The 15351-nt window shown below is 39.5% G+C and overlaps 1 protein-coding gene across 1 annotated transcript; it reads left to right on the top strand.

Annotated features, from left to right (window-relative positions):
* Window positions 1-732: 732 nt before the first annotated feature.
* LOC139334185 (cell adhesion molecule CEACAM5-like) lies at window positions 733-15307 on the top strand. Its single transcript, XM_070966946.1, has 9 exons — window positions 733-778; window positions 1353-1478; window positions 1527-1673; window positions 3561-3833; window positions 4008-4259; window positions 12972-13244; window positions 13419-13670; window positions 14235-14319; window positions 15214-15307. The coding sequence occupies exons 1-9, from the start codon at window positions 733-735 to the stop codon at window positions 15305-15307; spliced, it is 1548 nt and encodes a 515-aa protein (XP_070823047.1).
* Window positions 15308-15351: the final 44 nt, after the last annotated feature.

The following is a 15351-nucleotide window of genomic DNA, read 5'->3' as shown; positions in this document are numbered from 1 at the left end:
CTTTCCGGCAGTGAGTTGTCAAGACAGTTCACTCAAAACCACCTCATAGTGGTACCAGAGGACACACCGCCTGGGAAAAAATCAGGATTTGTACAGATTTCTTTAGCAATTCCTCCAGTAGATCATGACATTACAGGATAGGTAAAAATTTTGACCTGCTGGTGGTGCTAGAGAGGAAGTCAGGAGCTCACTAAAGTGCATTCATGATAATCCCTCAAACAGTTGTTGAGATGTTGCATTGCCATTCATGCTACAAGCATGATAGCATAACTGAAAATCCAAACGACAATATACTAGGTATCATATGTCACAGATCACTTGCAGTACAGGAGATGGTCAGTTAAGTCAAGTCAGTTGTGAGCAATGATTGCAGTGCCATCAGGAACCTGAGGGAATCAAAGTCTGACTGAGTGAGCAGTAAATACCTGCAATCAGGTTTCATGTCGTCACCTCAGTTCACTCTTAAAAAACAGAAATCCTTCCCAGTACTTACAATCTTTAATTATCTTTTTAAAAGCTGCTCTGTGCCTACATTGTTAGTGATCAACAAGGCGGGCCCTGCTGATCATGAGGCGGACCTTTCAGAGATACGATGACGGGAAAATCCCCATTGCACAGCACTTCCTTATACTGGCTTCATATACTAAAATCAGCATGAATTTTCCTGAAAATAGCAAAGGAAGAGTGTGATTCCTCGGTCCTCCTGTCATACCTGATGATACTGTAGATGAAATGGAAACAGCTGTGACACACTTCATCATCCTGGGAGTCATCTCAGGTGAGCTCTCACCACTTGATACAGCAGATAAAATGAAATACTTATTCACTTATTTCTCAGAGAGTGATCATCCATTATTGATGCTTCACAGCGTCACATTACACCCCCTCCCCATGCTGCTGTGGGAGATAAAATGTTACTGCAAATGATTCGTTCAGTTTTTCTAACCATAGCATGATATGAGCCTCTCACTGGTGCTAGTTTCAGTGTACAGACGCACTCGTTCAGTCCACAGGTGCAGTGGATGGAGAAGTCCCTGTTATACCTACATCCCTGACCCTTGTTAGAGCTTGTTAAAAGCCTTTTAAAACAGAACGTGAAACATTTAGTGTAACACTGGACAATATTGTTAAGAGAATCATAAAGGAAATGTTTTCCTAACTCAGACAAGTATTTTCTTCACATGTTAAATGTTGTGGCCACAACGTGAGCGCTACTATTTGAGTAGTATAAAAACGTGTCAGAATATACTGCACACTGATAAGAAGTACATGCATGAACCAGAATCATTGTGATTTAAGGACATCATCATCATCATGAGAGTTCTTTTCAGACCTGTGACTGTCTCCTCCAGGTTTAACCAACGGAGCTGGTGTGTTGCCAGACGGTCCTCTGAATGCAGCTGTGGGAGGGACGGTGATGTTCACCACAACACTGGCTCGACAAGAAAAACCATTTTCATCAGTCTCCTGGAACTTTGGTAATAGAAATATATTCACTTTCAATGCTTTAAACATAACTCCACCAGAGTATGAAGACAGGATCACCTTCTTCCCCTCTACTGGATCTCTGCAGCTCAGGAATCTGTCTCTTCATGACAGTGGAGAATACACAGTCAACATTAATCAACCTGGAGAAGCACAGAAGAATGGGATCATAAGACTGGATGTATATGGTGAGCAGATGTTTCACACGTTGCATCCCTTTCGATGCTGAATTGAAATCATGCATAGCATTTCAGAAATAAATGAATGCTGTTTCTGTTTGAATGACAGTGTTTTGGTGCTCAGTGGATTCAAATAAGAAGATAAAAATAAAAAGATTCAAAACATACAAACTAAAAGGAAAGACCTTGTTTTCGGGTTAATTAATTTAAAGAAACTTCAAGAATTACACTCTGAGTCAGCATTAGACTGGACGTATATGGTGAGTAGATGTTTCCCATATTGCATCTCTTTCAATGCTGAATGGCGAATATTAACAATAACAATTGAACATTACATACTGTTAATTCACAATCGCTGTGATGGGAAACGAAACAGTGATGTACTTGTATTCTAAAGAAGCATGAGTATAATTCTACTCAACTCTCCATCATTGTTCATGAAGTTTATCACTATGATCAAGTAAATCCACATTATTTGCACCAACTGACGAAAATTTACGGTATTTTAGCATGACCAGTCACAGTGTTGTGGTCTATGAGGTCTATCAAGATATAAAAGTTAAAAGTATCTAAATGGAAGCACCTGTACATCACTGCAGCAAGGTGAGAAGTTTAAGCATCATGGTATAATGAATATTTTATGAGATTAATTCCAGGACTCCACTGAACATTACATCCTTTGGTAGATGGTAGCCATTTTGTTTTTCACCCACAGTGCATGTTGCCAATGTCGTGGTAACATGAGACATGAAACATCTCAACCTTCAGTTGTGTCCGTTGTGGTTTAGAAGTTAGAAGTGTCCTGGCAAAGTCTGTTCTCAAATCAGTGCACCTTATGGAATAAAACTAAAAAATGACCTTTGATCAAATTGTTTTGTAACTATCAACTGTCTTTGGTCAGTTGTTAGAGAATATTTCGGCCTTAATAAACAGGTTTCAGGTGGCACGGTGGAACAGCAGGTAGCGCGCGTCCCTCACAGCAAGAAGATCGCCGGTTCGATTCCCGGGTCAGATGGGGCCTTTCTGTGTGAAGTTTGCATGTTCTTCCCGTGCATGCGTGGGTTCTCTCCGGGCACTCCGGCTTCCTCCCACAGACCAAAAAACATGCTCATTAGGTTAATTGGTGACTGTAAAATTGTGAGCGTGGGCGTGAATGGTTGTTTGTCTTGTGCGTTGCCCTGCGATCGACTGGCAACCAGTCCAAGGTGTACCCCGCCTCTCGCCCGTTGACAGCTGGGATAGGCCACAGGTGTCAAACTCATTCCACAAAGGGCCGAGTAGCTGAAGGTTTTCTTTCCAACCAAGCAGCAGCACACCAGACTTGACTCATTTCATTAGCTGATCTCAGTCTTCAGACAGCTAATTGGTCAGACTGCATGCTCTTGATTGGTTGGAGGAAAAACCTGCAGCCACACGGCCCTTTGTGGAATGAGTTTGACACGCCTGGGATAGGCGGTATAGAAAATGGATGGATGGATGGATGGATGGATGGATGGATGGATGGATGGATGGATGGATGGATGGATGGATGGACTATCCCGTTATGTCACATGATCCACTCAAATACAACATTCGACAGGTAAACAGGTTCATTGGTGACAGGTGATAGTATCATGATTGGGTATGAAAGAGGCATCCTGGAAAGGCTCAGTCGTTCACAGGCGAGGATGGAGTGAAGTTCACCACTTTGTGAACACATGATTGCTTGTAAATGATTATATTCTGTTTTTATTTATTTTATTTACTTTTGCAGCTGATGAGTTGGTTTGTTGGCTGTAAATATTAAAATACATTTCAGATAGACATATAATAAGAAGCTCTATCTATTTACCCAGTCAGCCCTCAATTTTACTTTTTCATAAGTTTCACACAACACAATGATCTCTTGCCCAACAGAGAGAATATCAGGAGCTTCTGTCAAACCATCAATAAACCTGCCGATTGAGGGGAACTCTGTCAACTTAAGCTGTGAGGCTGCCGGCTCCCTCTTGAACAGAACGTGGATGAAGGATGGCTCAGATCTGATCCCAGCCAACAACATCATACTTCAGGACAACAACAGAGTGCTGTCGTTTCACCCTCTGAAGAAAACAGACAGCGGACAATATTCCTGTAATATCAGCAACCCTGTCAGCAGTGGAGCAGCTAATTACAACATGGTTGTTAACTGTAGGTAACAAAGTGTACAGTCTACATTCACTGTTCAAAGTGGTGTGTGCCATAAATAACAGTGCACTACTGAAATGATTTGTTTGCTGGCCTTGAACCCAAGATTTTAGATTCTCATGTCAACTATTGTTTGTCTGTGCCGCTGTAAAAACTTGACAACTATCTGTGTTTCAGATGGACCAGAAAACCTTCAAATCACAGGTCCAAGTGAGATAAGTGTTGGCCAGACCTTAACATTAACCTGCTCTGCTGAGGCCACACCATCTGCTCGATACACCTGGACACTGAACGGGACAGAGATTCACAACTCTTCTGTGTTCACTGAAGACAACGTTGAACTCTCTGACAGCGGCAACTACACCTGTCAAGCCTTGAATAACGTAACTGGGAGAGCATTATCAGCGGTGCATGGATTGTCTATAACAGGTACCAATATGGAGGTTATTACACACTTTGTTAGGCTGCTCTTGAATATTGAGATTAACTCACAGGATTATACCTCTGATAATGTGAAGACTAGCAGGCTGCCTCAAGATTTTTATTCCAGATTCATTCCACCAACTGAATGTAGCAGATTGATTTTAAGATTATGAGACAGCAACGGCTTGAAATGCAAAACTCCACTTAGTGCCTTTTAAAGTGCAACATTTAGCATTGCACCTCTGCAGGATGATATTGTCAGTTTCATGATGGACAGTGTTTTTAAAAAGTATGAAAGTAATGCAGCAGAACCAGAAATGTTGTTATTTCTATTCCAAACATTCTTCTTCCTTGTTAAATCCTAACATTTTTTTTATTATCTTTTACTCAAACTTATAGTCTTCGGTGCCCCCTGTTGCTCACTCAAGTGACACCACTTTACCTCTAGACACCTTTGATGTGTAACATCTGTGGAGATATAATTGAAATCTTTGAGTCCATGGGTACAATGAGACAGTCCTGGTTTACACAATTTTGTAAAAATCATGTTCTTACCCCTTTTTTTATTTAAGCCATCCCAGACAAAACACTAAGATGCTCAGCCGGTTGCATCGCTGGAATCGTGATCGCAGGTTTGGTCATCTGTGGAGCAGCTGCTGGTGGAGGGTACTGCATTTATAAAAGAAAGTAAGTGGAGAGACATAACCACAAAGGCATTTTTATTTACTATTTAGACCCAGTCACAATTATGATAAATGTGACAGCACAGCAAGACCAGGTTTGAGCCCAAGTTCAGCTTTAGCGATGGTTAGAAGCAGGCTAAAGTCAATACAGGACAGGCAAAGACGGCCGAGGACCAAAGAGCAGGCAGGAATGTAAATATAGTTGTACTGCCTAACAATTACACTAACTTCTCAGTTAACAATCCTCTATTAAAGTTTAACCAGACACACACAGGTTACTGTTTGAGTCACTTCTGGTTGCATGACCACATTTGAACTATGCTTCATTTCTAACGTTTAGAATCAAGAACAAAGCTCCGCCACAGTCTGCTAATAAAGGTTAGTATTTATCTGATCGTACTTCATTCTGCACTCACATTGTCATGGATGTAATAACATAGACAGACTGAAGAAAAAGTTTACATGTGAATAACTGAAGGTAACTGCAAGCTTTTTTTTTTTTTTGCCTAGAACAAGAACATGTGTATGAGACCGCTTTGCCGGTTTATGGAAATATATAAACTCAATGGTCTTTCCATTTTAAGGTGAGTTTTGAACTCTGCCTTAGCGAAAAGAGACAGAATCACCATTTTTTTACTGACCGCTCTTAATCAAAACAGTGACTCTGCTTGAACAAAATGTTTGCTTTTTGCCCATTTTTGGCCAAAAAAAGGTGAAAATTTTAAAAAAACATCACTAGTAAAAAGAAGAGACACCAATGTGTGTGTGTGTGTGTGTGTGTGTGTGTGTGTGTGTGTGTGTGTGTGTGTGTGTGTGTGTGTGTGTGTGTGTGTGTGAGCCATGTATTCCTCACGTTGTGGGGACATTAATCTGTTTAGAGTCAGTCACACTGTGGGGACTCACCATCTTTGTGGGGACAAAATGCAGGTCCCCATAATGTAAATCATTAAATTTTAGGATGAAGACTGGGGTTAAGGTTGAGGTAAGGATCAAGGCTAGGCTTAGGGTTAGGCAAGTAGTGGTCTTGGTTATGGTTATGGTAAATCTCCAGTAAATGAATATAAGTCAATGTAATGTCCCCATAAATTATGTAACAGTAAGAGGAATACTAATGTTGACTTTTTTGGCCACCTGGAGGCAGAATAGCTCAGCAAAAGGAGGTAGCAGCTGTGACATCATATCACTTTATTCATTTTTCTATTTAATGTCTTAGCAAACAATTTCCCATTTAATCATCCCCTACAGAGCAACAGTAGCATTTCTCCTGTACTTCTAGCCACCTGTTGAATGCAATTCCAATGTCACTCTCCTTTTAGCAGGTAGCTGGTAGCATTGGAAATGTATCAGAGGCAGAGCCAGAAAGAGGGTTTATGAGAGAAATGTCTTCAAACCCAAAGCTCAAATAGAATAGAAAGCTCCATAGAGCTGCAGAGCCGGGTGGTAATTATTTAGGTTTAATTGTTAAAATGTTCATTTGAAAATAAGAACACTAGCTGGTATTGCACCAAAACAATTAAGCTTAGGTGCATTGCAGTGCTTTTATTAAACAGTGGTGAATATGTCTGCATTTAACTCTGGTGTGTAATAACTGCAGCTATGAAATGACTCTTACTGTTTTATATGTTTTGTGCATGTCTGCAGTGTATCTCTCACGCTTGTCTTTTATTGTCCTGTTCTCATACTGCGTCCAGCTTCACACTGCAAAGAGACAAATATTTGGCTGGGATATGACATAATGCAGATTTCAACAGGATACATCAACATACAATATTGTACTTCAAAAATATGAATGTGTAACAGTTTTTGGATATAATAGTTAAACACTTGCAACTGTGAAAATTAGGTTTGAAGTGTGAAGTATTTTTATAAAGCTGTATAAACACTAATCATCAGTCCTTCTCATAAATGTGGCCCTATGGCAATTTCAATTTTATTTTTACACTTGTCCAACTTTATACTGGAAAAAAAAGAAAAAAAAAATCTAAACGCTGTGTTTCAGTGCCTGCGTAATATGATAATCCTTTGACTCTGCAGAGAACTGTCATGCCTAAAGCTGCAGTATGCTGCCCTCCTGTGGTGTATAACTGTAGTTGTTCTGGCAGTCTGGACTGTGGATAAAAGATATCAAGCCAAGCAGTACTGATGTGATTTACTGAGCAGGATATCTTCCTGGATATTATACTCTCCCTGAGGCTAGAGCAGGCAATTAGCATCAGTTCAAGACACAATCAGATTTTTTTTAGCTCGAGTGAAATTGCATCTTTAATATTTAACATTTACAGGAGTGCAAATAGCAGAAAGAATGTCTGTATTATTTAACAGTTAATGTTTAGCTTTGTCATGGACTGCTGTGACATGTTGCACACACATTCATGTGTCCCTCAGGATGAATTTTTATAACTTTGACCTTCATCTGTCATCAGGTACTAATTATCAAATGTTTGCATACTAAAATATTAAACCAAGATGGTGACAACAATAAGGATTAAACCTCTTGTACCTGTGCTGTGCGCCATTTAATAATGCTAGCACACAGTTTTGATTCCAACATGTTTTATCTGTTTTATTATTATTACTGTTTTTCTTTTTGTTTTAATTGTCTGATTTAATTTTCCTCAGTGCAGCTCTGAAATGTTTCTGTCCTGGTACAACCATGTCAAGCATGTTGTAACTTAGAAAAGTGCATTATAAATAAAGTTCATATTATTGTTGTCATAAACTTCATCATGTTAACATTGTTGTTGCATGTTAGCATGCTGATGTTAGCATTTACCTCAATACACTGCTATGCTTAAATGCAGCAGACCTGCTTGAACAGACTCTGACTTTTGCTCCTAAAACTTCTGACATGATCAAATTTGTGCAGAAACAATGAGCCACGATAACAAAGTCTTAACAGAGATAATAATAGAGGCAATAATTAAGCATGTCAAGCCTGTGGATGTCTTAATGACATGTTTTAACTTATTCCATTGTTGCACAAACACAGAGAGCAGAAGGTTAGATAACATGAGAAGAGGACCACACTGAGTTATACACCGTGAAGTAAAGATTTCTCAAGCTCACCATACTTGTGTTCTTCTCCTCAGGTAAGAAATGCATGAGAAGGGATTTTCCAATTCATCATCACAGACTGTGAAATGTTGGAACTATATTCATATTTCAGCAGGTGTTCGCTATAAAGTCAAACCGTCACAACATCTATAAAATTGGCTTGGAGTTTCAGTGGTACATAACTTTATACAGTGCAGTGGAACAAGGCTATCATCCAGGAGCTGATTCAATGCTGAGCTGGAGGTGCAGGGTCAGATTTATTGATCTGACGCTGTATTTAATGTTAGAGAAGAATTGGGAGGAATGCCTGGGAAATGTCTGTTTTAAGAATTCTTTTTTATTAAATACACTGTCACGGGGTTCTCCTTTAAAACACAGGCGTAGTCGAAAATACACTGTTGGTGTTATTTTATTTGCCGGCCTCCCCAGGTGCAAACATATTTACAAAAAAGTGAAATGCAGAAAAAAAAAGAAAATAGAACAAAGTTCAAATAATATTCTAAAAAAAAAAAAAAGTCCTTCAATAACTCACAGTAGTATATTTTCCCTTCAAAGAAATCACTCACACAGTCTCGAGATCGAACACTGTTACCTCCTCTGTAACCAAGTCAAGACTCTCAATCTAGGGCTGAGCAGCCTCCTTTTAAACCAGTTGCCCCTCCCACTAGGCTCGGTATACACATAAAAAAACATATTCAACATTTTCCTTAACCCTATCCATATATTTAGTCTCCCAACTTCCACTATAAATAGAGCAAAAAATAGTATTTATGTTCACAAATGTTCCCCTTTAACCATCCTTAGTTATTCATCACAAAATTCAACTTTACAAACAAAACAAATAATAACGTCAGTCACAGGATCATAAAAACGCGCGAAGACAGACTATTTAATGTAGCTGTCAGTTACGCCCCTGTTTGGCCAACCAAACTAACGACAGCGTGAGAGAGCAGGATGGACACGCAGCACATCTCCACATGGTAGGTGATAAATGGTGGTATGAATACATGTGGAAATATATGTATGAACAGAGGTAGAACTACCAAGTGTGCACCCTTGGCCATGCTACAGAAACGGAGGAGAAAAGGGAAATGGCTATGGGGTATTTTTAATTACTTATTGAAAAGACGGGGAAAGTGAGCAGGGACGTGTGAATGAAAGCGTTTGCGTGCCTATGTCTGTGCGTATGTGTGTGAGTGCGCTGCCCAACGTTAGTGACGGAGCCGCTCCGTCACATACACTGTCACAATGCTTGGATATGCTGTCTTTTATTATCTTTGTTTTCATTTTATGTGCAAAGCCAAAGTGTCAATACCTGCCCTGCAAAAACTTAATAGAAGGTAAAATGTCTATGAACCTTCATGTCCACCAGAGGGTGAATGAAGCACGACCAACCTCTGTTTCTGCGGAGAGTTTGAGCTCAACAAAGTGTTGTCTGTCAGCCTAGAAGAGTTTCTTTGAAAGGTCAGAAATGACTTCAGCATTGAAACAGCCAAATGCAGACTTCAGGTCTATTATAACTGCTTTCAGTTATACTCAGCCATCAAACTTTTGATTGTCATAATAAATGAAAGCAGCTCCTTTAGTATCACTCAGCAAATGCAGAGTTACCTGCGAGCAGAGTGACAAGCTGTCTGCATGAGACAAACCCACTAACGTGCAGATGCGCCATAAAGCCGCAACACGTCGCCCTCTTGTGGTGGAAATGTGTTTGTGTTGATATATTGATGTATAATAAAAAGACATAAATACCACAGTGGTATTAATAATCCCACAGGCAAAACTCAGGGTGTATTTGAATGGGATTTTTAACTTTCACTGATGTAGCTCGAGACTCATGCAAAAGATTTTATGACTGATTTAGACACAAAGCCTGCGACCATGTTTATGGACCTGCAGGCCTAATATGCATGCAGCAAAACAATGTCCATACAATGTGACACTTTGTTGTTGTTGATCTCTCAGTTAGTCCAAAATTAGACATTACTTTAAGTAGTAGCATGCTACGTGTAAAATGCTCACCAATACAGTGCTAACAAATCGATGTTTACCAAGTTTAATGTTTAACATGTTCACCATCTTAGTTGACCTGCTGGTGGTGCTAGAGAGGAAGTCAGGAGCTCACTAAAGTGCATTCATGATAGTCCCTCAAACAGTTGTTGAGATGTTGCATTGCCATTCATGCAACAAGCATGATAACATAACTGAAAATCCAAATGACAATATACTAAGTATCATATGTCACAGATCACTTGCAGTACAGGAGATGGTTATGTAATCAAGTCAGTTGTGAGCAATGATTGCAGTGCCACCAGGAACTTGAGGGAATCAAAGTCTGACTGAGTGAGCAGTAAATACCTGCAATCAGGTTTTATGGTGTCACCTTAGTTCACTGTTAAAAAACAGAAATCCTTCCAAGTACTTACAATCTTTAATTATCTTTTTAAAAGCTGCTCTGTGCCTACATTGTTAGTGACAAAGAAGGCGGACCCTGCTGATCATGAGGCGGACCTTTCAGAGATACGATGACGAGAAAATCCCCATTGCACAGCACTTCCTTATACTGGCTATATACTGAAATCAGCATGAATTTTCCTGAAAATAGCAAAGGAAGAGTGTGATTCCTCGGTCCTCCTGTCATACTTGATGATACTGTAGATGAAATGGAAACAGCTGTGACACACTTCATCATCCTGGGAGTCATCTCAGGTGAGCTCTCACCACTTGATACAGCAGATAAAATGAAATACTTATTCACTTATTTCTCAGAGAGTGATCATCCATTATTGATGCTTCACAGCGTCACATTACACCCCCTCCCCATGCTGCTGTGGGAGATAAAATGTTACTGCAAATGATTCGTTCAGTTTTTCTAACCATAGCATGACATGAGCCTCTCACTGGTGCTAGTTTCAGTGTACAGACGCACTTGTTCAGTCCACAGGTGCAGTGGATGGAGAAGTCCCTGTTATACCTACATCCCTGACCCTTGTTAGAGCTTGTTAAAAGCCTTTTAAAACAGAACGTGAAACATTTAGTGTAACACTGGACAATTTAGTTGAAAGAATCATAAAGGAAATGTTTTCCTAACTCAGACAAGTATTTTCGTCACATGTTAAATGTTGTGGCCACAACGTGAGCGCTACTATTTGAGTAGTATAAAAATGTGTCAGAATATACTGCACACTGATAAGAAGTACATGCATGAACCAGAATCATTGTGATTTAAGGACATCATCATCATCATGAGAGTTCTTTTCAGACCTGTGACTGTCTCCTCCAGGTTTAACCAACGGAGCTGGTGTGTTGCCAGATGGTCCTCTGAATGCAGCTGTGGGAGGGACGGTGATGTTCACCACAACACTGGCTCGACAAGAAAAACCATTTTCATCAGTCTCCTGGAACTTTGGTGTTAGAAATATAATCACTTTCAGTGGTTATAATATGATTTCACCAGAGTATGAAAACAGAATCACCCTCTTCCCCTCTACTGGATCTCTGCAGCTCAGGAATCTGTCTCTTCATGACAGTGGAGAATACAGAGTCAGCATTAATCAACCTGGAGAAGCACGGAAGAATGGGATCATAAGACTGCACGTATATGGTGAGCAGATGTTTCACATGTTGCATCCCTTTCGATGCTGAATGGTAATCATGCATAGCATTTCAGAAATAAATGAATGCTGTTTCCGTTCGAATGACAGTGTTTTGGTGCTCAGTGGATTCAAATAAGAAGATAAAAATAAAAAGATTCAAAATATACAAACAAAAAGAAAAGACCTTTTTTTCGGGATAATTGATTTAAAGAAAGTCAGCATTACACCATTTGGAGAAGCACAGAAGAATGGGAACACAAGACTGGATGTATATGGTGAGCAGATGTTTCACATGTTGCATTTCCTTCAACGCTGAATGGCGAATATTAACCATAACAACATTACATACTGTTAATTCACAATCGCTGTGATGGGAAACGAAACAATGACGTACTTGTATTTTAAAGAAGCATGAAAATGAATCTACTCAACTCTCCATCATTATTCATAAAGCTAATCACTATGATCAAGTGAATCCACCTTATTTGTACCAACTGATGAAAATTTACAGTATTTTAGCATGACCAGTCACAGTGTTGTGGTCTATGAGGTCTATCAAGTTATAAAAGTTAATGAGTATCCAAACAGAGGCCCTGAAACATCACTGCAGCAAGGTGAGAGGTTTAAGCACTGGAGGTCAGCAAAATTTGGATTTTCGGAGGATGTTAAAGGACAAATTCATGATTTGTCAAGTTTATCTTGAAACAACAGTCAGGTGCTGATATGAACTTTGAAACAGGGGCATGGGCTCGGGAACACTTTGTAAAACTGTTAACGCAGTTTGTTTGCAGATACTTATATTTTAAAGAAGCATAAATATGAATCTACTCAACTCTCCATCATTATTCATAAAGCTAATTAGTATGATCAAGTAAATCCACATAATTTGTACCACCTGATGAAAATTTACAGTATCTTAGCATGACCAGTCACAGTGTGGTCTATGAGGTCTATCAAGACATAAAAGTTAATGAGTATCGAAACAGAGGCACTTAGACATCACGGCAGCAAAGTGAGAGGTTTAAGCACTGGAGGTCAGCAAAAATTGGATTTTCAGGGGATGTTAAAGGACAAATTCATGATTTGTCAAGTTTATCTCAAAACAACAGTCAGGTGCTGATATAAAGTTCGAAACAGGAACACTTTGTAAAACTGTTAACACAGTTTGTTTGCAGATGATTATATTCTGTTTTTCTGTATTTACATTTTATCACAGCACCCCACTTTTTTGGAATCAGGGTTGTATAAGAATACTTATATATATATTAATTCTATATATTTATTCTTATACTTATAAGGAACTGTATCTATTTACTCAGTCAGCCCTCAATAGTAATTGCACCTTTTATAAGTTTCACACAACACAATGATCTCTTGCCCAACAGAGAGAACATCAGGAGCTTCTGTCAAACCATCAATAAACCTGCCGATTGAGAGGAACCCTGTCAACTTAATCTGTGAGGCTGCCGGCTCCTTCTTGAGCAGAACGTGGATGAAGGATGGCTCAGATCTGATCCCAGCCAACAACATCATACTTCAGGACAACAACAGAGTGCTGTCGTTTCAGCCTCTGAAGAAAACAGACACTGGACAATATTCCTGTAATATCAAGAATCCCGTCAGCAATGGAGCAGCTAATTACAACATGGTTGTTAACTGTAGGTAACAAAGTGTACAGTCTACATTCACTGTTCAAAGTGGTGTGTGCCATAAATAACAGTGCACTACTGAAATGATTTGTTTGCTGGCCTTGAACCCAAGATTTTAGATTTTCATGTCGACTATTGTTTGTCTGTGCCGCTGTAAAAACTTGACAACTATCTGTGTTTCAGATGGACCAGAAAACCTTCAAATCACAGGTCCAAGTGAGATAAGTGTTGGCCAGACCTTAACATTAACCTGCTCTGCTGAGTCCACACCATCTGCTCGATACACCTGGACACTGAACGGGACAGAGATTCACAACTCTTCTGTGTTCACTGAAGACAACGTTGAACTCTCTGACAGCGGCAACTACACCTGTCAAGCCATGAATAGAATAACTGGGAGAGCATTATCAGTGGTGCATGGATTGTCTATAACAGGTACCAATATGGAGGTTATTACACACTTTGTTAGGCTGCTCTTGAATATTGAGATTAACTCACAGGATTATACCTCTGATAATGTGAAGACTAGCAGGCTGCCTCAAGATTTTTATTCCAGATTCATTCCACCAACTGAATGTAGCAGATTGATTTTAAGATAATTATAAAAGCAAAAGCTTGAAATGCCAAACTCCACTTAGTGCCTTTTAAAGAGCAACATTTAGCATTGCACCTCTGCAGGATGATATTGTCAGATTCATGATGGACAGTGTTTGAAAAGTATGAATGTAAAGCAGCAGAACCAGAAATGTTGTTATTTTTATCCCAAACATTCTTCTTCCTTGTTAAAACCTAACATTTTTATTATCTTTTACTCAAACTTATAGTCTTCGGTGCCCCCTGTTGTTCACTCAAGTGACACTACTTGAGGGAATTTACAAGACCTCTAGACACCTTTGATGTGTAACATCTGGGGAAAAATAATTGACATCTTTGAGTCCATGGGCACAATGAGACAGTCCCGGTTTACACTATTTTTTTTTTTTATTTAAACCATCCCAGACAAAACACTAAAATGCTCGGCCGGTTGCATCGCTGGAATCATGATCACAGCTTTGGTCATCTGTGGAGCAGCTGCTGGTGGAGGGTACTGCATTTCTAAAAGAAAGTAAGTGGAGAGACATAACCACAAAGGCATTTTTATTTATTATTTACACCCACAATTATGATAAATGTGACAGCTCAGCAAGACCAGGTTTGAGCCCAAGTTCAGCTTTAGTGATGGTCAGAAACAGGCTAATGTCAATACAAGATTGCCACAGCTTAAGGCAAGTTAAATGTAAGACTTTTTAAGACTTTTCTACTGCCCTTTGAAATTAAATTTCAGACCAACTTCACAATAAACACAAGTGGAAAAAAAAAAAAAAAAAACACCACATCAATTATCAATTACATAGGGTTAGGGACAGCTTTACCCAAATGTTTATTTTCACATAAAACATGACTTTTTGGTCCAGTGAAAAATTTCATCTTGAAAAACACAACACTTTCCAGAGTGAGAGACATGCAAAACAATACATAAAAGGATGTATACATCATGAATCCTCACTAAAAACACAACTGGCAGATAACTATTTATTCCAAATAACTATTCTGCTGCATTCATGAAGTATTTTGACTCCTAGTGAAGCATCATAAAAACACATGCTTGCAAAAAACACAGTATAACCATTGGCGTTTACTCTTTTTCGCAGCTATGGCATGGATGTGCGGGTTTTCGCCAGTTCCTCCTCCACCTGTTGCAATTCTGTCATTTTTTCTTTGTACCACTTCCTTAGTGTGTTTGATTTGGTGATGAGCTGTGCCATCAGGTCGCCAGCCTTTCCCTCAGCTTGTGTAGCGAGCTGATCGGCATTATCCAGCAGAACTTTTGCCACCTCAGACAGACATTTTTTCTTCTTCTTAAGTTCCTCGATGCGCTCTGCAGCTGCCCTTTGGTTCTGTGTTGCAATTTCATTTTCTTTTGCTTTTCCTCATCTAGGTACATCCTGTACCTCGGCCTAACTGATGCAACTGAGGACAGCGCCTACTTAGTGATGGAGACCTTGAGGACACCGTCACAAACGGTGACATAGTCACAGATCAGTCGCTGGGTGACCATTGTTTCTTCTTGCATGTT

Source organism: Chaetodon trifascialis, chromosome 7 (assembly GCF_039877785.1).
Source record: "Chaetodon trifascialis isolate fChaTrf1 chromosome 7, fChaTrf1.hap1, whole genome shotgun sequence".
Taxonomy (NCBI): Eukaryota; Metazoa; Chordata; class Actinopteri; order Chaetodontiformes; family Chaetodontidae; genus Chaetodon; species Chaetodon trifascialis.
Note: the sequence above shows the minus strand (reverse complement) of the source record. Positions and strands in the feature narration are given on the sequence as shown.